A 21,780-nucleotide genomic window follows, 5' to 3' on the forward strand; every position below is an offset into this window, starting at 1 on the left:
TTCAGAAGACAACATGCTACTTGCACTACTCCTGTCCCTGTTTCAGTTACCAGTATCCCTACCACTAACAGAGCTTGAGCCGGTGGCAATCTTGCTAGGAGACCCAATTACCAGCACATCTTTAAATGGCTACACCAACACACACCCTTCACTTTAAGGCCACCACACTGCAGCTCCACCACGTGTCTGTCCCATCTGTGCCCTTGATACCTCCTGCAAGATGAGTCTGAATCAATCTACAGCTCCAGAGTCAGTTTGCATGCCCATGGTGTGCATGCCTGAGAGAGCCACTCTCTCTCTGCAGCCCCTCGCCCTCATTTCAGCTGCATCCAGGCAGCCTGGAGCAGGGCTGACTGGAGAAGGTTATGGTGTCCTCACAAGATAATAAAATTAACAAACTTCATAGGGGTGAATCTAGGTGTAAGTCTATGCCTGCCAATCAGTAGCCGGTAACAACCTGTTGCCATCAGCTGGTAGGAGCCAGTGTCACTCCTGGTGTAAGTAAATTATAGTGCAAATGAACTTGGGACCATACCTTTAGGTGTGGCCTGTAGCTTGAAAGGTCCTCCCCCTGGGGCAGGGAGATGGTGTTCTTCTGAGAACCATTTGCTTCTGCCAGTGTGTTTCTGTTCCACAGGGAGAGTGAAACAGGTGTTGAAATGGCATTTCTGGGCACTCGGGCTGGACTCATGAGAAGTGTCCTATATGTGGGCTCTGAGAAAATTTCCAACAGGTAAGTCCCTAAACAGTATTAAGGGGTTTCTCTCAATGTCTCTGAAGGGACAGCATGAAATCACCACCAGCCTTAGAAATCTATTTGGGGAGACAAAGGAAAGGTGCAACACCTTGATGGTACTGGTGCAGATTTAGAGTCAGAGTAGGGGTCCTTTGTCTTCCTCTGGTCCCTTTGAATTTTTCTTAAAATACTGTCCCAAAGTGCATTCATTTAAATGAAAACCTTCAATCATTCCCTGACTTCAATCAGCTAGCAGAGAAAAACTCCAGTTAGTATATAACCCCAGGACCATTTTGCAGGGCAGAGGTTCTGCACTCCAATGCCCCAGTGACATTCCAGCTTGGCTAGGTTTGATTTTTCTGTCTCAATTCCTCTTCCAGGTTTGTTCTGTTCTGTCTCTTACGCTGCACACATCGCAGTAATATCCCAGTGCCTTCCAGTGAGGCATTAAGTTATGTGACTGACATCTGCCATGTATGATTCATTCTCTTGTCCTCTCCCTCAAGGCAGAAGTGTGTGTTCAGTGGAGGGTTTTGACGTGGGAAGGATATAGTTTGCATTTCTGTTGCACTTTGAATAGGCAGGCTGGTGCCTGCTGCTGTAAGAAAGGTCACAGAGGCACGCCGACAGATAGAAGTACGGAGGGGACAATGTCGGTGGGGGTCCTGAGCTTCTTGGCAGTTGTTTCACCCTCTCCAAGTTCCCCAAATGCAAGTCACAGAGTCAAGATAGAGAGCTCCGCTGTGCCTGTGACACCCTTGATGGTTTTTGAGGCAGTCTGGGTAAGTCACAGGAGACAGAGTCCGGCAACAAGGGAGAAAACGACACCTGCTGCCAGAGGCTGACAGGATGCTCCCCTGTCCCCCCGCTACAGCGTTCACTGCGTTTAAACAGCCTCAGACGCCGCACTGCAGCGGCAGGCCCCCGCACACCGCAGGAGAGACACTTCTGAAACCCGCCGAAAGGAAACAACCCTGTCAATGAATAAACGAGTCATTATCCTTACGTCAAAACCTCCAGCAAAACGAGAGCCTGCCAGCACGGGGGGTTGCCAGGCCAGAGGCAGGGACCTGCGGGGAAGCCGATGACCCGGCTGGCACCGGGCGCCCCCGGGCACCCCTGCCCGTCCCGGGGGCTCATCCCCCTGCCCGGGGCCCGGGTATCTCTCCCCCGTGCCGTGCCCAGCCGCAGCACCGTGACCTCCGCTCTGGGGTGGGGCTTTTTTTGCTGCCGGTGCTGCTGTTGTTGTGAACCAGCAGCTGAGAAGACCGCCTGATTCAGTTTCTTCACCTGCTCCCGCTTCTCCTGCAGCCACTAACAACTCCTGAAATCCGGCACCGAACCAGCCTGGCTGCTCCTCCCGACCATCTGCCCGCTCCTCACCCCGGGCCCTGCCCCTCGCTCTCTCGGCGCCCCCCGCCGGGCGCGGGCAGGGCCGCTCGCTCCCCTCCCGCCTTCCCCAGCCACCGCCCCACCCCTCCCTCCCTCCCGCTCGCAAGCCCCGCTCCGCGCCCCGCCGGGACGCGCCCGGCCCGCGGCCTCCCCCTCCCTTTCCTCCCTCCCCGCCCTCGGGGCCGGCGGCGGCGCCCGGGGCCTGGGCCGGGCCAACAGCGGCACCTGGCGGCAGCGGCGCGGCCTGGCGGGCGGGGCGCCCCGGGCCGGGCCGGGGCAGAAAATGGCGGCGCCGGCCCCGCGGGGCAGGCAGGGGGGGGGGTGCCCGTCAGCGGGGGTCGCTGAGCCCCGCCCGGGGGTCCCTGAGCCCCGCCCGGGGGTCGGCCGCTGACCCACCGCCCCTGTGAGGTGCGAGGCACAGGGCTGCGAGGCAGCCGCCTTCACGTTTCGGGAGCGAGGGAGGCCTCGCAAACCGCCCCAGAGCCCGCGGGGCGAGGGCGGCCCCACGGGTGGCGTGGGTCTGTCACCTGGGGGTCCCCGGGCTCCTTCTGCCCCAGGGCAAGCCCCGGGTGGTGAGGTGCAGGTGGTGCTCCCCCAGCCCCCCAGCCCCCCGCTGCACTGCCCCAAGGAAGGCTGCCGCTGCTCCGCACCGTGCAAAGCCTCCCCTGGGTTTTCTCCCGGCAGGAAATTCCTGACACGGAAGGACAAGGAAAGTATCTTCACCATGGATCACTTCCCTTTGTGGTACCGCCGGGCGGCCGAACATCCCCCTGGGAGCTTCATCTACAGCATTCTATCAGAAGAAGACTCAGGTAACCCCAGCCTGAGGAGAGGGGAAGAAAAACCCTTTCACATCTGCCCCCCACACACACACCATGCTCATCCTGATCCCTTTATCGCTGTCTCTTGCCTACTGGGATGTGCTGAGACCTGGCCTCTTGGTGTTCACACCAGCGTAGAGGAGAAGGGGTCATGGCCAAGGTAACTGGGCACGGTGGAAAGACAAAGCTACGAGCTGTGTAAAAGGCAGGGCTGTGTAACGTGCGGCTTCACAGGAGGTGAAGTCTGCATGGAAATGCAAAGAGAGCCTGGGCAGACCTAAGGATTTAGGTCATAAGGTACTTGTGGGGATGGAGAACGTGTGAACCAGGAGAATGGGAAGGGAAAGGTGTCACTGAAGAAATTGGACACATGCGTGACCCAGTCCTGGGAAGGAATATCATCAGGAGGACTGGATGACAGTAACAGATGGGACTCATGTGGGATCAGCAAGCACTCACTCAGCAAATACAAGTTCAGAGGGAGTAATTTTGTCCATCACTTTTCATGACAGGAAAGCATGGGTTTGTTATGGAAGATGGGTGGAGGAAAAGAGAGGGCTTTTCCATAGTTTCCTCTTGGTGAGGGTGCCTTACTGATCCCTTGGTCTGATCATACTGAGACTATGGTGCCTCTTGCTCAGCTAAGGAGCTTAAACCAAAGAGCTAAGCAAGGAGTGGCTTTTTAGTGTCTCTTGCTTAGGATGTTGGTTCCTGTGAGTGTGCAGGGCCAACCATGACCTCCTCAAAAGCTGGAAGAGAGCTGAAGAGCCTAGATCGAAACAATCAAAACAAAATAGTCATGTGAGCCTCCTACACAGAAGGCAGAAATCCCCTCTGTGCCCCTCCCTGGCCCCTAGCACTCCATCTCTGTCACAGAGCTCAGCACTTTAGCTGTTAAAGCTTTTTGTGGCGCAGTGGTGGGAGGCTGGTGGGTGGGAAAGCAAGTAGCAGAGGAGAAAACCAGACTGGGATGCAAGAGATGAACCAGGATGCCAAGGTAGAGGGATAGAAAAAGAAAACTCTTTAAACCTTCCATGAAAGCCTCTCTGCCCAGCACCCTTACATCTCACTTAAAATGCAAATGTGGAGATGGGGAGGCGTAGCAGGAGGGATGTTTTACTCCCTTGCATGCCATAGCATTTGTTCTTTGGAACAGAGCAGGGGTTAGAGAACCAGTCAGTGTCACCCAGTGGGACTTCCCAAGGCAGCCATTACCCTGGCCCCAGTAGTCACTGCTGACTAAACATTGGGGTCATAGCTTGATGCAGCTTTCTGAGAAGTCACAGGTAGTTTTGCATGGATAAACGCAGTAGACAAGCAGGTGCCACTGTTTTTAGTATTATATGGCTATCAGTCCAGGACCCAATTCACCTGGAAACTCTGTGGGCACATTGTAAGAAGTAGTGCCTGGCCCTGAAGACCTTATGCTCTAAACTGTAGGGGAGATCCTTCATCTGTTTAGAGACAAGCAGCTCAGCTTAGAGAGACTGATCCATGAGATCACACAAGAAGATGCCTTTGAAGAGCCAGGAAATCATACTCATGCTTCTGAGCCACAGTGCTTCACTATCAGAGCGGAGTCCAGGCCCTTCCTTGATATCTGATGAAGAAGGGGTGCCCCACCTTTTGGCCAGAATAAGCTGCCCAGTTTCTTACAAAAATCTTGATGATTAGGTCCCAAAGTCCCCCTTTCATCCTTTCCATGAGACTTGGTACACGCTTGCACTGTGACGGGGTTTTCATGCCAGATGCACTTGTCATCACATAAGAGGGAAGAGCCCAAGACCTTCCAGTTGGGGAAGAAACCAGCAGGAATGGCTGCAGGTCATCAGAATAATTTATCTGGGATACTTCCTTCCAGTGTCTAAAAGTCCCACAGGGAAGACAACAGCAGGGCAGTCTTTGCAAGTAGAACTGTTCTTGCAGCCCAGGTATCTCATGTGTAGGGTGGTATGTTGTTTGGGTTTGGGTTTTTTTCTAGAGATGCTAAGTATATTCTTCCTCTTTGTCTCATCCTAGAAAGAGCAAGACATTTGGGGTTCACTGTAATGGCAGGATCAGGCTCAACACATGTGAGGATAAGTTGGCTGGGTATTTGTTTCACTAGGACTTTACTGTTTCTGACATCCTTGGTCAAATAATCTGGCTTCAGTCAAAAAAAAAATAATATATATATATATATATATATATATATATATTTTAGTGAGAGACTCCAGGCTAAGTTGTGATAGACACTGACTTGTGCTCTGGACACACTGGGAACTACCTAGAATGATGAAGGCAGAAATGGAAAGCAGTAACAAATGCTGGAGCTCTTGGGAAGAATCCCTGGCCCATCTGTCTGAGCAAGAGATTTCCATACAGCACACGAGGAGGGGATCAGTTACAGGCTAAATCGATCACGCTGACCTTCACAGTGTCCCCTGGCAGTTCCAAAAGAGGTGCCCCAGCTGAAGCTAATCTAATCGCTTTAAAAAAATACAGAAATTGAATCTGTCACATGGACAGTTGCAGACTGAAACAAGTGCACTGGCAGAGGGGAGGTGAGGTTCTGTTGTTTAAACCTATCCGGCCGTGCTATTTTAAGTGCCCTGTGGGAGCTAAGAGATCTGCGCAGGGCTGGCAGATGTGACACAGGACCCAGAGAATACTTAAAGCAGCAGCTAAAGGATAATCGGGAGACCCTGGGGCATAACAGAGTTTAGGCAGCAATGTCCCAAAAGACTTTGTTTCTAAAATGGAGTGCACCCTGGAAGTATCTGCAAGTTCTGTGTCTGTCTTTCCAGTTTGCGGGGCTGGCCTGACTTGGGTAACAGAGCTAAGCATAAGCCTGGCCTTTGCTGTGCAAGAGCTGGTGTGAGGATTACCTGTCCTGCTTCTCCTCTGTCTGCAGAGGTTAGGTGGTGCATGAAGCAGGGCAGCTTTCTGGCCTAAAAGAAGCTCTACATGCCCCAAATTGAGGGGACCAGTCTTTCACATTTTATGCTGAGGATGCTACTTTTATCATAGGACATTATCTAGAGGAAAAAAAAAAAAAATCTACTCATATCTTCTTATGTTGACTTGAAAGATTAAGTCCTCCAACTCTTGGATGTTTCAGGGTTGAGGCACACAATACACACTGGCCTGGATGTGAAAGTATGTGAGCAAGCTGCTGCTGCTGCATTTTACTCCTCTCTGGTTGTAATCTTGCTGTATTTGTGTCTTAACAGAAGGAGGTGGCCTGCCAAACGTGGTGACAGTGAGCACAGCTGTGGCTGTAACTGTGAATGGAAAGATGGGTATTGCTGCAGGTAGGACACTCTGGTTTGTCTCTTTATCTTTAATTAAGTGGTTGTTTCTTGTATTGAGAGTGGGAGCAGAGAGCTGTGAGCTTGTCATTCAAGGGAAATGACAGGAGCTGCAATAGCTTGTGATGTTGAAAACTGGGTTAAACAGAGAATATCACTACAGGTACTGAATGACTGACAGGCTTTTGAAAAGGAAACTGTTTGAATGGAAACTTCCCATCTTCAATGCTGGTGAATTTGTGTCTTGAGAGTATTTCCTTGGAGATTGAGTAGGTTAAGAAGTCAATGGAGGTTTTGAACTGTTTGCAGGAGACACTTTTGGTTTTGGCAGAACAGCATGTTCATGCATCTCTTACTGTTATCTGAGCTGAAAAATAACTTCTACCAGTGGAATGGGCTTGTTGCTAGATTTCCAATTCAGACATAAGCATTGCCAAACTTACCTTTGTAACTTGTTTTGGCAGACCTGTACTGGGCTCTGCATCCACTTCTGGAAAATTGATAAAGCACACTAATTCCAACAGAATCCCAAAACTTGTGAAGCTTTTACCATTTTCTGCAGTAATTGCTTCAGCCTTTGCAGAACTACAGTAAACTCACAAGTTAAATGGAGCAGCCATTTAGCCAAACAAATCTGCATTCATCAGTGGTGCTTGCATCATATCCAACTTAAATGGTCTGTGTAGGAGTATTGGAGCAAGAGAAGATGTAGCTCAGTGGAATTTGTTTTAAGATCTTGAAGCACTAAGGGAAAAGTTTGCTGGAACAGGTAATGGAGTAGTTATCACCAGAAACATGCTGAAATGCAGAGCTGCTTGTGAAAGAATGGAGTCCTGTCTGGTGGAAGGAATGACCAAGCAGAATAGATACCAAATGATGACTTTGTTATAGGAATTTCCAGTAGAGAGAAGACCACATAGCGGGTACCTTCAGATCGAGAGTCAGCCATTGCTATCCCCTGGACATTGAGAAAGTACTTAAAAGCTGAAGGAAAGCTGTTACAAAAGAATACTTTTCACTAACAGACCATGATTTCAAGCTCGAAGTCTGAAAATTATTATGAAACCTGCGCAGAGACCCCTGTGAAATAGAGATGGTTTTAGTAAGGTTCATGTTAAGCAGGTGCTCGGGTCATAGAATATGTTCTCAAAACTGATACTAGTTTGTGCTGTTATGAATGTATCTAGCAGAGAATGAAATAGCATTGAAACTATACCAAGGGTTCCGATGCAGCACTGGAGCATTTTTCTAAGCATGAATTTGGGAGGAGAAAAAACATTTTTTTCATTAAAAAATTGTTTTTCTTGATCCTTTCCTTCCGTTTCCTGGCCTGTGAGTTAGAGCAGAGGCAAAGAAGCAGTAAATCTGGCACTCAGCATAAATGCAAGGAAAGAAACTTCTGGGTCGAACTGCTGGAGCAAGAACAAGTGGCAGGAGGATCTGCCCCTGACTGAGCCGTTTCTCTTCTGTCAGCAGCACTTTTCACAACCCCTGTGGAGATTTCCACCCCCTCAGTTATGCTGAATGCTGAATTGACTGTCTGTGTGGACATGCTGTGAAAGGGTAGGATCCTCTGCAGAGGGAAGAGGAGGGTGGAGAAAGCAGCAGAGAATAGGGAAATAAATCATGTTAAAATGGTAATAATAAGGTAAAATTGCTGTCATGTGTGGAAATGATACAGAACAAACCAGTTTCCTCACTGGTAATTGCAGAAGCTGAGACACAGAAATAAATTCTCAATTGCTTTTGTTCCTTAAAGGTACCACGGTCCCTGTCACTATCAGGCATGTTAGGTCACCTGACCACAACCACCTTCTTACTTCCACACGTGGTATATTCACCTGGGGTGTTCTTTATTCCCTGTTTCTTATGCATTTAGAAAATCTACCCATATTTCATCCAAAGTATGGGCTGCAGGGCAGCACTAAGGGGAAGAATTTCTCCCAAAGGGTTCAAAATCCTTCAGGCCCTCAACTGTAGCCACCACTGACTTAAGTGGAAGTGCAGAGGTTTGCTGATGTATGTTCCATTGGCTGGCTTGGATGTAGGTATAAAACATTTGGGGGGGTTTCAGTAAGCAAAAAGGTACTGTATTACTGTCTGCTTTGGGTTTTTTTGTTTGTTCCTGGGAGTAACTAGGTTCATCATGTGAATCTTTCATAATCACAGAATCCTAGGGGTTGGAAGGGACTCGAAAGACCATCTAGTCCAACCTCCCTGCCAGAGCAGGGTCACCTAGAGTACATCACACAGGAACGTGTCCAGGCGGGTTTTGAATGGTTAAAAAAAAAAATATTATGGTCACACTACCAGAATTCTATTATGGTGCTGTGACCATAGAAAAATTTTAAATCCACGGCTGTTTATCTTGAGGATAGCAGCTTTGATAGTAAGGATATAGGTCTCTCTTCCCCTCACACTAATATAATAATTCTGAGTAGATGAGACCCAATTCTAAGGGACTTCACCCTACAGTGGAGACTGCAGCACAAATGATGCTGGGCAATGCTGTGATACCATCCTCGATACAGGAGGAGGATGAAGGAAGAGAGTGGAGACACAGCAAGAGGCAAGCAGAGCAGAATGGGATACAGATTGATGTTATTGTTATTCTGATGGCATCAGCCTAGAGTGGGCTTGATACAATGTTCATTTAGACTTAGGATACTACCAGAAGTCAGTTTGGTACCCAGCATTGGTTCCCAAAAAGCCAAATAGCTGGGTAGGCTTGTAGTTTGTGGGTAGATGCAGTTCTGTAAAAGCGGAAGAACAGAGGCTTTTTACATGCCCCTGTAAAAGTGCAAGTGGTATGAACTGGCCTGTCATTCTGCCACTGATTATTACTGTCATTTGTTTGACTTGACGGTGCTTGGGGGGATTTGTAAGCACTCCAAAATGTTATGCATTCAGTGAAAACTTAAGCTCTGGGATTTACAGCCATGCCTGTGGGGAGGAAGCACCCCTGTTGCCCCCATGGGGAGGACACCAGTGACAGGGAGCATTGGGCCCCTTTTCTTCTGGCAGAGGAATGGCAGTCTCCAGCCAAGGCAGAGAAAGGCGAACTGGAAAATCAAATGTCCAGGAAGATGACGCAGGCCTGGACACTGTCAGGGCATGGGGGAGCAGTCAGATGGAATTAGAGAGCAGCCAGGCTGAAGGGCTGAGGGCAGAGGTGGAGGGAGAGTACAGGGGTCCCTTTCCTCCTGTTTTGGTCTGCCTTGGATCAGTAGGGAATCTCAGAACAGGCTTGAGGGGGAGACCAAGATGCTCCTCTCACTGTTAGAGGGGCTAGTTCACACAAAGACAGGTGCAGAGGTGGCCAAATTTAGGAGAAAAAAGTGGTGTCCTCTTTCCCGCCCTACCTTTTCCTCTTTTCACTTATCCCTCTCCTTTTCCCATGGGCCAAGCCTCTGTACCTGGGGCACAAGAGGACCTACAAAGGGCTGAAGGTACCCACAGGTTTCTCAGAGGACATGGGGGAAGCCAAGGCAGTGTCTGCCTGTGCAAGCTGAGTTGATGTGATCTCTTTGGTTGGAAGCCACACACACAAACGTACCTCTGGCTTGGCTATACCTGTTTCTTTGGATTAATAATATCTATCTGCTATATTGTGCTTTGGCACATCAAACCACTATGAAAACAGTAAGTAATGCCTGGGTGATTAATTATAATTAATTAAAGGCAGCTGTCTCCTGGGATGTCAGTTCAGTACCTTTCACGCACACTAACTTTGTTGGAAATGAAAAATAAGGAATTGTGATGGCACTCTCCCCAAGCCAAGTCCTGCCCCAGATAGCATTGTCATCTGCTCCCTCCTGTGAGTCAGTAGCCTTGGGCTTTCTGGTCTTCAGGGGGTGGTGCACTACAGAAATCGCATGTAGCTGCTGACAGAAGCTTTTAGTGGTTGAAAGCCCCAGTGAAACTGCTGGAATCTGCACAGGAGTTTAGCTGTTACTTGGGGCTGTGTATGACGTCTCTTTCATTGCCTGACCTTCTCACTGTTCCGAGTTACGTGGTTGTCAGCTGGCTGCCAGTCCCAACAGGGTCTGGTAGGGGTTTCTTTTCATTATGTTCCTTTCCATGGCTGTCATGTCTCAGGGATGGGAGACAGCCAATACTAGCAAGCTATGGGGCATGCTTAGGCTCCGTGGTGCCTAATAAAACAAATCCAAATGAGCCTGTGGGAAATGCAGGTTTACTTTCTACAATACCTATCTCCTGTATATTGGAAGTTACTGTTAGTTCTTACCTGCAGTGGTTTGGCCACAGTGAAATCGTTACCCCATGATGACACAGGATGTATTTAGGGAAAGGCCTTCACAGGCTCAAAGAAAGGTGAGAGAAAGGAAATATTGCCCCTATTTTAGAGAGGGGGTTTGGGGACACTGGATTATTAATGCCAGTATTTTCAGAAGAGCTCTGTACTCACAGTGGGAGCAGATTTTCAAAAAAGCTTAGATTATTATTCATTATTTTTTTTCAGAAATATTTGAAATCTATCAGTCTGAAAAATAGGTACTGGGAAGTAATTTTTCCATTATCCCATTGGTTAAAATCCAACCTCTATCAGTCCAACAGAAGCCCTTCATTTGAAAAGCTATTACTGGTCAGCTTGATGTCTCTCCATCCTCTCCAGAGAGCAGGGAGATGAGGTACAGGTGGCTTTTTTAGCAGTTCTGTTGCTGTGGCATCTTTTCAAACTAATCTACACACAACTCTGTATTTCTACAGCTTTGTTCCTAGGGTGGATAAAACATTTCAACCTTCTCTCTAGAAAGTGACAGTTGCACCTGTAGAAGTTGCTAAAATGCATGGAAATAAGCTACAATAGCATATAAGCACCTTTACATGGGAATGACTGCATCCAAGCTGGAAGATCAAAATTACTTCACTAGGCTGGCTCAGAAACCAGCATAACGTTACTTATACAAAACCTGAGAGCAGCAGATCTCTTGAATGTGTGCTGCAGAAGGAATGTGTATTCAGAAGGAATGCTGTCCCTCTTTTAATCCTGGAGGTTGTGTCAACAATATCCCAGTGCAGGGACTTCTCCAAACTCCTGTAACATCACCCAGGTGCCTTTATGGAAGTCACTGTCTCCCCTGCATTCAGTGGTACCAAGGACAGGAAGAAGGAAAAACTCAACATGTTTTCAGCCCATCACGTGCTACGTCTGGTTTCTGCCTGTTGCCATTCCCTCCTGGCAACCCCCAAAACCCAGGCAGTTTCTCAAGCATCCCTTTAATCTGACAAAATGTGAGACATCTGAAGGAGCCATGCTTGGGAGCTCTGTTGTAGAAAGTGTTAGGGGCACTTGGTAAGGCAGAAATGCATGATTTTAGTACTAACAGCAGCCATGCCTTCTCCACCTCTCAGGACATCTGTCTGGAGGCTGTTACCAGTCAGTACAGGTTTGGCTGGCCTGAGGGTTGAGCCAATACCCTGCAGGCCAGGATATCAACATTGCACACTGTTGGTGTGCCAAAATCAGTGTCTCTTGCATCCTGCATCCATCCATCTGCCTGCCATCCATTGCAATCTACTTTATATACTGAGCCTTGAGGAAGAAACTTCTAAGCATAAAGGCTGCTTTTTGGGGTGTTTCTGGAACAGACACAAGCCATTCCATGAGCCAAACAAAAGGGAGATGGTTGTCTTATTTTGCACTGTCTCTGATTTTACAAACTCTGCCTTTCACTGAGGTTTGATATCAGTGTTGGGGCCACATGGTTCCCTCTCCAAAGCTGATCCTCCAGCCAGGTCACTGTACAGGCAGAAAGAGCAAGCATCTGCCTGCAGAACTCCATATAGGTGTCTCCATGCATAGATAGTAACTGGTGACAAGGGAGTCAAATAGCATTCTTTTGAGGATAAAATAAACACAAAAATAGCTATGACGGACATCTTCCATAACATTCTGCTCCCTAGGCCTGGACATCAGTAATTTCCTTTTCTTCCATGGTGTATCTGCTGTCTGTGTAGGCTCTAAGACCTTCAGCACAGGGATTGTGCCTCCTCCCTGTGTGTTTGGGCATTACTTATTGCCTTGGGCATGAGCCCTTGGCTGGGGGAGAAGCAAAGACGATAGTCAATAATAGCCAAAGTAATTCCTTGTAGCCTCAACTGAGTGCTGGAGTTTGCATGCTGCACCACTTATCAGTAGAAAAACATTTAAGTGATTCAGCCTTCCTTTCCTCAGACAATGTGGGCACTGCTTCACCCAGCACAGAGCCTCCACTGTCAGTAGGTGCCTCTGCCTGGATCCTACCCTCACCAGCTGTTTCAGGGTGTTTTTTTAAGTGGGACACCATAACAACTTGGAAGCAATACGATTTCTCTTGTGGGGTGTGGTGAGGCATTGCTCTGGGACATCCCAGGTCCTGGAGTCTGTTCCAGCCTGGAGCTCCAGCCCAGAAGCCCATTCTTGCTGTGTGCAGCAGAAATCATCTAGCCTGAGGTTATCCACCACTGCTCCCTCTGTACCTCCTCTGATTGCCATGGCTGTCACGCTTGAAGGGAAAAGAGTCCTTGACACTGGCTCAGGAGAGGCTTGCTTATAGCTGGATTTTTTAGATTGGCACCCAGTGCCTTTGCTGTGTTCCCTTTGCTTGCAAATTACTTGATATAATTTTAATTCTGAGCCGAATTAGAGCAGGGCATGGGTTGTCATGGCAACCATTTCCTTGTGCCTTTTGGTCTGACTCATTGCAGACAATTACTCTCACGCTCCAGGATGCACAGATGTGATAGGAGAAGAATCATGTGCTGGGCTTTCCACTTTTTTTTTTTTTTGCTTTTAATTTCCTTCCCAGCTTCTCGTGCATTAACTCCTACCTAGCCAGCATCAGCAGTGACCTGTACCTCTGCCTGGGACCACATGGGCCAGTGGGAGCATGATGCATGTAGAGTATGTGTAGATGCACCATGTGTGAAGGGATTTGTGTGTACATGAGTGTTCCTGCACACATGAGCAGTTTCTCTGCAGTGCATTGTGTGGCTGTGGCATCTGTCTGCCTGTGTAGCCAGGGGTGTGAACAGATGCATATACTCACAGTCATTTGCACTTATTTCTGTCTCTGGTGGGGCTACGTACTGATGTGTTTTCTGTGTGCACACAGGTATGTACATCTGTGCAGACATAGAAGTGTGCTCAGTGTGTAGAGTCTGTCAGTGTGCACTCAGTGTTCAGAGGGGCTGACAAACTGTGAGGGTCATGAATGGGCCAGGCCTTTCCATTAGGAGCTGTGTGAAGATCTAGACTGCCAAGCAAGTGGCATTAACAACTCTGATCAAGCAGGGTACATACCTGAAACTTGTGTGATTGCAAGGCCATTTCGTTGACTCACTAACTGTGTCCCTCCTCAACAGCCCACATCTAAAGTACATGGAGGAAAGCAGTGTTGTACAAAGACCATAGCCTCAGCATAGGTATAATTGATGTAATGACCTGTGTTAGGACCTATAGTTAAGCAGAGGAGCAAAGTCATGGGAGAAGATGCTGAAAGGGTTCACAGAAGCAGTCTGTAGATGTAGGGATGAAGGGGGTAAGTACTACAGTAGAGGAGGTTATAGGAAGTGTATTTTGAGGTGGCTTGGCTTAAATCAGCCAAGGCACAAATAGACAAGTTTACCAAGGTGGGAATCACAGATACTTATCAGATCTGAGGACAGCTCCAGTCTGCTCCTAGGATACATTCCTTTTACCACCAAACTCAGCTTGTTTGCTTCCTGATTTCTTCTTGTCCTGCCCTACCTATCCAATTAAGGCACAAATCTCCTCATCATAAGGCTATGCAATGGGACTCCTACTACCAGCCCTTTCCCATCCTAAGTCCTTTCACTCCTCTGGCTTTCCCTCACTGCAATATAGAAGTCTATTCATAGGACCGACCATAGGCTAATTCTGGCTGGAAGACACTTCAAGAGGTCTCTAGACAGCCTCCTGCTCAAGGAGAAAAAAGTGCTATGAGATCAGACCCGTTTGCTTAGAGCCCTATTGCAGTAATATTCCCAGATATATTCCTTGTTCCTCTCTAATGCTCATATGCTGTGCCTTCACTGTCTGTACCATAAAGAGGCTGTCCTGATAGCCATTCTCTTTTTATCTCCCTATCCTTGCTCTTCATGCAGAGGTGTTGGGTGCAGTGGGTATGGGCCGGGTGGTGAGGCATGGGGGGTGTGAGAGGAGAGTTGGAAAGTGACCATCCTGCTTCTGCCTGATGGAGACCTTGGCTCAGACCCCTTGCCTGGAAGCCCTAGGAAGCATCAGGCTTTCCCAAAGCAGGAAAGAGATGTTGTGTGTGCAGGAGCCAGGCAGGACATGGACAACACTGCTGGCCCAGGGCCTGTGAGTGGAGAGCTAGCCTGCTACTGGCTCTGGGCAGTGCTTTCATAGGCAGCTGTGAAAAGTCTGGAGTGTGAGGAGGGAGCAGTTCAACTTTTGGGGATGCTGTGGAGCCCACATTTCTGGGGAGTCAGTAAATGGCAATGCCTGGTTCTGTTGGCCTCCATCTGTCTGTCACCACAAGCAGGTGCTTAGGCTGCTTAAGCTGGCTCTGCAGAGAGCCTGTGTGGAGTGGAAAGAGAACAGAAAGCAAAGAAAGCTGTGTCTTTGAGGTTGAGAAATGTAGGGATGAAGTGAGGATTGCTTACAAATCAAGCTGAGTTAGACCTTGCAAAGGAGATTAAAACAAACAGCAAAAGATTCTTCAGCTATTTGGGAAAAAAAAAAAAAAAGAGAATAAGAAGTGAGGCCACTTCTGGGCAGCAAGAGTGAAGTCAGGATCAAGGAGGCTATAATCTGAGCGAAAACCAAAGAGAACTCTCTGCCCAAGTTACTGATAAGGACAGCAATGTCATCCTTGAGGAAAGAAACAAGCTGACTACTGGGAATAAGCAGCTCAAGCTGCTTAGTGCACTCATAGTGCTCGACTTGGGTGCTCTCTGGCCCTAGGAGAGATGGCACATGGAAACACAGACTTAGAGCAAGGGTTTCTTTTTCTAACTCTACTCGCAGTGGTGACTCCAGACAGGCCAGAAAAGTGAAAATTCAGTGGTTATGGTTAAGGATGGGGGAGAAATAAGTTTGTAAGTCTCAGACCTGTAAGTGTGACCTCTATAATGTTTGTAGCACTTTAGAGGAGATCTTGAAGGAAAGTATAAATATTACCAAGCAGTTAGGGGAAGAGGGAGTCAGGCAATATGAGTTTATCAATGTTAGATCGTACTACACTAAGCTGGTAGCTTGCTTTCAGATAATTGTTTTCCTGGTAGGCAGAAGAAATTTCAAAGACCTCATCTCTGTAAAGCACTTGATATGGTGCCACATAAGAATCACTTAGTTAAACTACAGAAGATCAGGAAAAGCAGGGGAGTTGTAATGGGCAGGAAGGTAGAAGTCAGTCTGGGAAGATGGCAGCAGCAAGATCACCTATCAGAGTCTGGCAAAAGGTTACTTGTAGCACTCATCCATGGTCAACCATGGGATTAGTCTTTGCTAACATTAACCTAAGACCCTGACTCAAATAGCAATAGGCAGTGAGGAAGTAAGTGAGCCCACCAGGGGTAGTGCCATGCTAGACCTACTGTTTACAAACAGGGAAGGGCTGGTGGAAGATGTCGTGGTTGGAGGTCATCTTGGGCACAGTGACCTTGATATGACAGAATTTTCAATATGTGGTTAAGTTAGGAGGGTTGTCAGCAAAATCTCAATTTTGGACTTCTGGAGGGCTGACTTTGGTCTATTCAGGACGCTGGTTCAGAGAGTCCTTGGGAAGCAGCCCTCTAAACCAAAGGAGCCCAGGAGGGTGGGGGTTGCTTTAAGAATGAAATTATGAAGGCATGGAGCAGGCTGTTCCTGTGTGCCAAAAAATGAGCCAGTGGTGAAGAAGACCAGCTTGGTTGAGCTGGGAACTATTACAAGAACTCAGAATTAAAAAAAGAGTCTATTAACTTTGGAAAAAGGGGCAGGTGAATCAGGAAGCATTTAAGGATATTGTAAGGGCATGCAGAAAGAGAATTAGAGATGCAAAAGCTCAGATAGAACTTAATCTGGCCATCTCTGTAAAAGATAATAAAAAATGCTTTTATAAATACATTAATAGCAAAAGGAGGGTCAGGAAAAATCTTCATTACTTATTGGATGGGGGGGAACTTAGTAACGGAGGACAAGGAAAAGGCTGAGGTACTTAACACCTTCTTTGCCTCAGTCTTTAACAAAAAGACTAGCTACCCTCAGGACAACTGAGCTCCTGAGTTGGGAACTGAGTCCACCCTTAAGTTCAAAGATGACATCAAGCTGGGGCGGAGTGTCGATCTGCCAGAGGGTAGGAAGAAGCTTCAGGAGGACCTGGACAGGCTGAGTCGATGGGCTGAGGCTAGTGGCATGAAATTCAGCAAGACCAAATGTAGGGTCCTGCACTTTGGCCACAATAACCCCAGGCAGAGCTACAGACTGGCGAAGAGTGGCTGGAGAGCAGCCTGGCAGAGAGGGACCTGGGAGTACTGGTTGACAACCAGTTGAACATGAGCCAGCAGTGTGCCCAGGTGACCCAGAAGGCCAATGGCATCCTGGCTTGTATCAGGAATGGTGTGGCCAGCAGGAGCAGGGATGTGATTCTCCCCCTGTACACAGCACTGGTGAGACCTCCAGTACTGTGTCCAGTTCTGGGCCTGTCTCTTCAAGAAGGATATTGAGGTGCTGGAGCAGGTTCAGAAGAGAGCAACAAGGCTGGTGAGAGGACTAGAGGGAAAATCTTGTAGGGATAGGCTGAGGGAGCTGGGGTTGTTTAGCCTGGAGGAGACTCAGGGGGAGCTTATCACTCTATTCAAGTATTCCAAAGGGAGACTGTAGTCAGGTGGGGGCTGGGCTCTTTTTCCAGGCAGCTAGCAACAAGACAAGAGAGCATGGCCTCAAGCTGTGCCAAGGAAGGTTAGGTTGGACATTAGGAAGCACTTTCTCATGGAGAGGGGGATTAGACATTGGAATGGACTGCCCAGGGAAGTGGTGGGGGCACCATCCCTGGATGTGTTCAAGGAAAGGCTGGATGTGGCACTTAGTGCCATGGTCTAGCTGATGTGGTGGTGTTAGATCATAGGCTGGACTTGATCTTAAAGGTCTTTTCCAACCTTGGTGATTCTGTGAAATATCCTGATAATTCAACACTAGAAGGCATTGCTAATACAGGGAAGGACCAGGATAGCATAGAGAAAGCCTTATTTGACCTTGGCAGGAGTACTAGAAGCAGAATGAATTGCAGTAGTACGACAGACAAGGTCATATGCTTGAGAGCTAATATTAGAAATCTTGTGTAAGCTGGGAACTCTGTGAGAGCTGACATAGAGTGCCGCAAGCAGGACTAGAGGCAGTCCTTCTGGGAACTGTTGGTCCCATTTTGCCAAGTCTCAATGAGGATCCTCATTGTAAGCTGTATTGTGAAATTGTGTATATGAAATTCAGGGAAAGGGAACCTTTGTCACCTGCCAGATTTCATCCTGAGATCCTTGCCAAAAGGCAGCCAGGTAGGATCAGTGTCAAATGTATCCTGAGAAAGCTCAGGAAAAAAATGCTGAGAACTTCTGTATTAGTGATGGTAGGATGATGGCGAGTGACACTGTGATGCAGTTGTAGATGAAGCAAACATTGTCCTGGAATGTACCTGGGCAGGTGTTTCCATTGGGGATGGGGATGCATTGGTGCTCCTATCCAAAGCCCTGAGAGACCTCTACTTTGTGTTACAGTTTTGAGCAAAGGAATATAGACTAAGATAGGTACAGACAGGACAGAAAGATGATGAGAGGACAGGAAAGCCTGACTTTTTGAGAAGAGCCTGGGAGAAACCAGCTTGTTTAACCACATGCAACTAGGCTTGAACAGATAGGTTTGCTGTAATAAATGCATCTTGGAGGAAATGTTTAAAATAAATGAAATAAAATGAAAATACTTAGTGTGGAAAACTAGAAGAGGGTTTCTGACTGCTAGGATAATGCAGCATTAGCCGAAATCTGAGGTAAAAAGCAAATGAGTTTAAGCTGGGGCTTGAAAAGTCTGTAAGAAGGTGGTAGTGCCTTGAATATAAAGAGATGAGACTCTGCTAGCCTCCGGTCCCTTCTCCAGCTGAAGTCCCTTGTCTTACCATGCCGCAGTACAGCTACCAGCAAGCAAGTGAGCCATGGGGTGGTCACTCAGGGCCCTTCCTGGTTCACCGCAGCACTCCCTTTGGGTACAAGGCTGGGCCTTTTTACCATGTAATTCACACACTCCATTATCTTAGTCGTGACTGAATAAAACTATGCTCATTACCACAGCTGAAAGCCCCAGCACAGCACTGGGAAGGCCAGAAGTCAGGGCTGACCTAATCCACCCTCTCAGCCTTTGACAGCATGGTGGTTTCTTTTGACTGATTTGGGTTTTGCAAAGTAAAACAGAGTGAGCGGAGAAGCCCCTGCTTATGATAACAAGCCTTTAAAAAGCAGATGGGGATGTGGGGGCTGGTGTGTTTTGTGGCAGCTGAGAAGTGACAGTTGAGGAGATCAGAGAAGGGAGAATCTGAAAAGCAGCTGGTCAGGGGCAGTCGCTGAAAAGGGAATGATCAGTCACAAGAGGATGAAAATAAGGGAGAGAGAGAAAGAATAATCGAGGAGTCAAAGATGTTTATGTCCAGTGGGAGAGATATGAAAGATAACCATATGAGACTGTGAGGGCATGAGAAAGTGGAAACTGCTAGAAGAGGCCCATTAGCTCAAATAAAGGGCAAGATTATTTTCTTGCCAAGAACTGCATAGATCTAGAGACTCTTGTTTAAAATCCAGTGAATTTTTACTACTATAAAGGTGGTTATGAGTGGGATCAGAACCAGTTCCACATAATCTGGCTCCCTTAAAATTACTTGTTAGGGATTTGCCAGAGCATTTTTAAATGCCTCTTTCTTTGAAGTAGGAACTATGTTCACACAGCCTAGAGGGTGTGCTGTGAGACATTGTTTGGTGGAGAGGAGTAGGGAAAGGTGGTATTTAGTATTGTATAGCAATAGTTGGGTAGTATCTACAATATAGCACACAGATTTTGATGGATGAGGAGCATAATTCTAAAAGGAGGAGGAAAAATTGGATGGGGTATGACAGAAGGCTACAGTGTCATTCCAGAGGTGAGAAAATGCTTTACAGTGAAAGACTTAATGAACTCAATCTCCTTATCTTACCGAAAAGGAAGACTGAGAGATTGAGTATGAAGTACGTTCACAGAGAGAAATGCTGGCTGCTGAATTTTTGGGTTTTTAATCTAGGGGAGAAAAGCATAACAAAACCATGTGACAGGAAACCAAACAGATTCAAATGAGATGTTAAGCACGAATGCTAACAGTAGGCATGAATAGTTATTGTAGTAAGGTACTAAGGCAAAAGGGGGTTTTTCATCTCTTGAATGTTTTTTAAATCAAAGGTAGATGCCTTTCTGGAGTATTTGCCTTATCTGCATGTAAACACTCACTGTTGGACTTTCTACAGGATAACTTCTATATTTTCTGTTTCATCAGCTAAACAGATTGAGCTCTTTAAGCCTTTCACAGTAAGGCATTTTCTGCCACCCTCAAATAATGTTTGTGGTTCTTTTCCACACACTTTCCAAGTAGCGTGCAATCTGCAGAAGGTCAGACTGGATGATCTAAAGTCCCTTCTGGCCTTTATACTCTCTGAATCTCTGCCTCTGTGAATTCATTAATGTTTGCAAGCTCCCAGAGAGCTGCCAAAGGCAAGCACTGTAGAAATGCAAAGCATTGTTGGTAGTCTGGATATTTCCCTTGAGCTTTATGCAGAGCTGGTTGAATATCTCAGTGTATCCTCTGTGCATATTTCCTCAAATGAAATACCTGTATTTGTCACTCATTTGGTGCCCTTTACAAGTTGAGTCTCAGCAACTGTTTATTTCCAAGTTAGGACACAGAAAAAGCTAATGTGAAGGGCCAAATCTCAACTTGAAGCCATGAGCCAAAGAGCAGCACGTTGTTGTCCTGGCCCAGAAGCACCACACAAGGCAGAATTATTCTTAGGATCATGCTTTGATTTCTCCTTTGCTCCAGGTGCCTTGTAAAAGCTTCTGCCTGGCTGCAGCACAGAGCCACCATGGGAAGGAGAGTTTTAGCCTCTAGTTCCTTCTCCCCCACCCTCTAAAGGGAGAAAAGCTGTGAGGGTGCTGCCTTGTCCCCAGATTTCCAAGACTGCCACTGATGTGGAGAGCTCTCCAAAATGGCACAGAAAATCTTTATTTACTTGCACTCCATTCTGTAATTGTACTCATCAGGGACTGCTTTTTCTTTTGTCTGTATTGCACAGCATTCTCACAGGAGAGCCTTTTTGGTCCTCAGAACTCCCGTGCTAGGACTTGGACTTATCTAATCAGAGAATAGCAGCTGACCCTCTGATCTGTGCTTCCAATCAGTGCTAGCAAACACTGTTCACACCAGCACAGGAAGTTGCTGATGAACAAAATACTGAGGAAGAATTCTACTTTATATATTTAACATGTATTATATATACATATACATAATTACATATTAATGTATATGGTGTTATATGTGTGCATGAATAGATATGTATGTGGGCCAAATACATTTGCCAAATGAAAGATAATCAAATTGTAGAAAATCACAGCCTGCTCCCAGATAATGAATGAGCTGAAAAAACTTACAGTCATCAGATGAGTGTGTTGGCTTTGCTTTTTTTCTGCTTTACATTTCTGGTATTATATGAACTGCTTAGTAGTGTCTGTATGCGCTCCTCTACCTACATAGCAAAATTAGATTAAACTATGTGTCATAGACACCATATTGTTAAACAATAATGGTGATTCTCTTGTGGCACATACCTTTTCAGCAGAGCAGATGCCTCAGCTGTTACTGGATTAAGAGAATCTGGGTTCTGGTCCCAGTTTCTCTCTGAAGATCAGACTGAGTATAACAGGATGGCCCGAGCAGAACGATGTGAGTACAGTGGCACCAGGGTTTGCTCGTGGCAGAGTTTAACATCTTTTGTGTTCCCACGCACATCAGGAAGAGCTTTTTATCACAGGAAGAGTATGTGATGAATTTTGTGTGCTTAGCACTCAAAGTGGAGAATTGAGGAATTTAAACTCCTTAGCTGTGTGTGATAGACTTAGCTAGTGAACAGCTGGTGGAGAGACTCTTTTTGCTCTGGGGGTGACAGCTTATGTACTTGGGGGTGCAATAGGATTAGATAGCAATTTCTATTTATTTCAAAATAACCTTGCTCAGGAGGGTCAAGAATCTGGAGGTGTAGGAACCCTTAGCTCACTATTTGTTAGTGTTTTATTGAACATTATGCTCTAATTAAAAAAAAAAAAAGCCTTTGGAATCAAATTTGACCTGAATATAACTCCATTGGCTTCTGCGTTCTTACACTAGGGATTAATTTGGCCCTTTCTACTTTTATGTAATGAGCTGATTGCCACAGTATCTTATCCTTGTTACACAATCGCCCTTGTCTGACTGTGTCCCTGGAGCACTGTGTGTGTATGTGTTTCTAGATC

The 21,780-nt window shown here is 46.9% G+C and overlaps 1 protein-coding gene across 1 annotated transcript in view; it reads left to right on the forward strand.

Annotated features, from left to right (window-relative positions):
• Positions 1-21,780, forward strand: part of CACNA2D4 (calcium voltage-gated channel auxiliary subunit alpha2delta 4) — a 135,946-nt gene that overhangs the window by 55,301 nt on the left and 58,865 nt on the right. Inside the window, exons 24-26 of the mRNA XM_051641026.1 lie at positions 638-733; positions 2,813-2,940; positions 6,162-6,242. Coding sequence (XP_051496986.1) covers positions 638-733; positions 2,813-2,940; positions 6,162-6,242 — 305 coding nt within the window. The remainder of the gene's footprint in view (positions 1-637; positions 734-2,812; positions 2,941-6,161; positions 6,243-21,780) is intronic.

This window comes from Apus apus, chromosome 1, assembly GCF_020740795.1.
Source record: "Apus apus isolate bApuApu2 chromosome 1, bApuApu2.pri.cur, whole genome shotgun sequence".
Lineage (NCBI taxonomy): Eukaryota > Metazoa > Chordata > Aves > Apodiformes > Apodidae > Apus > Apus apus.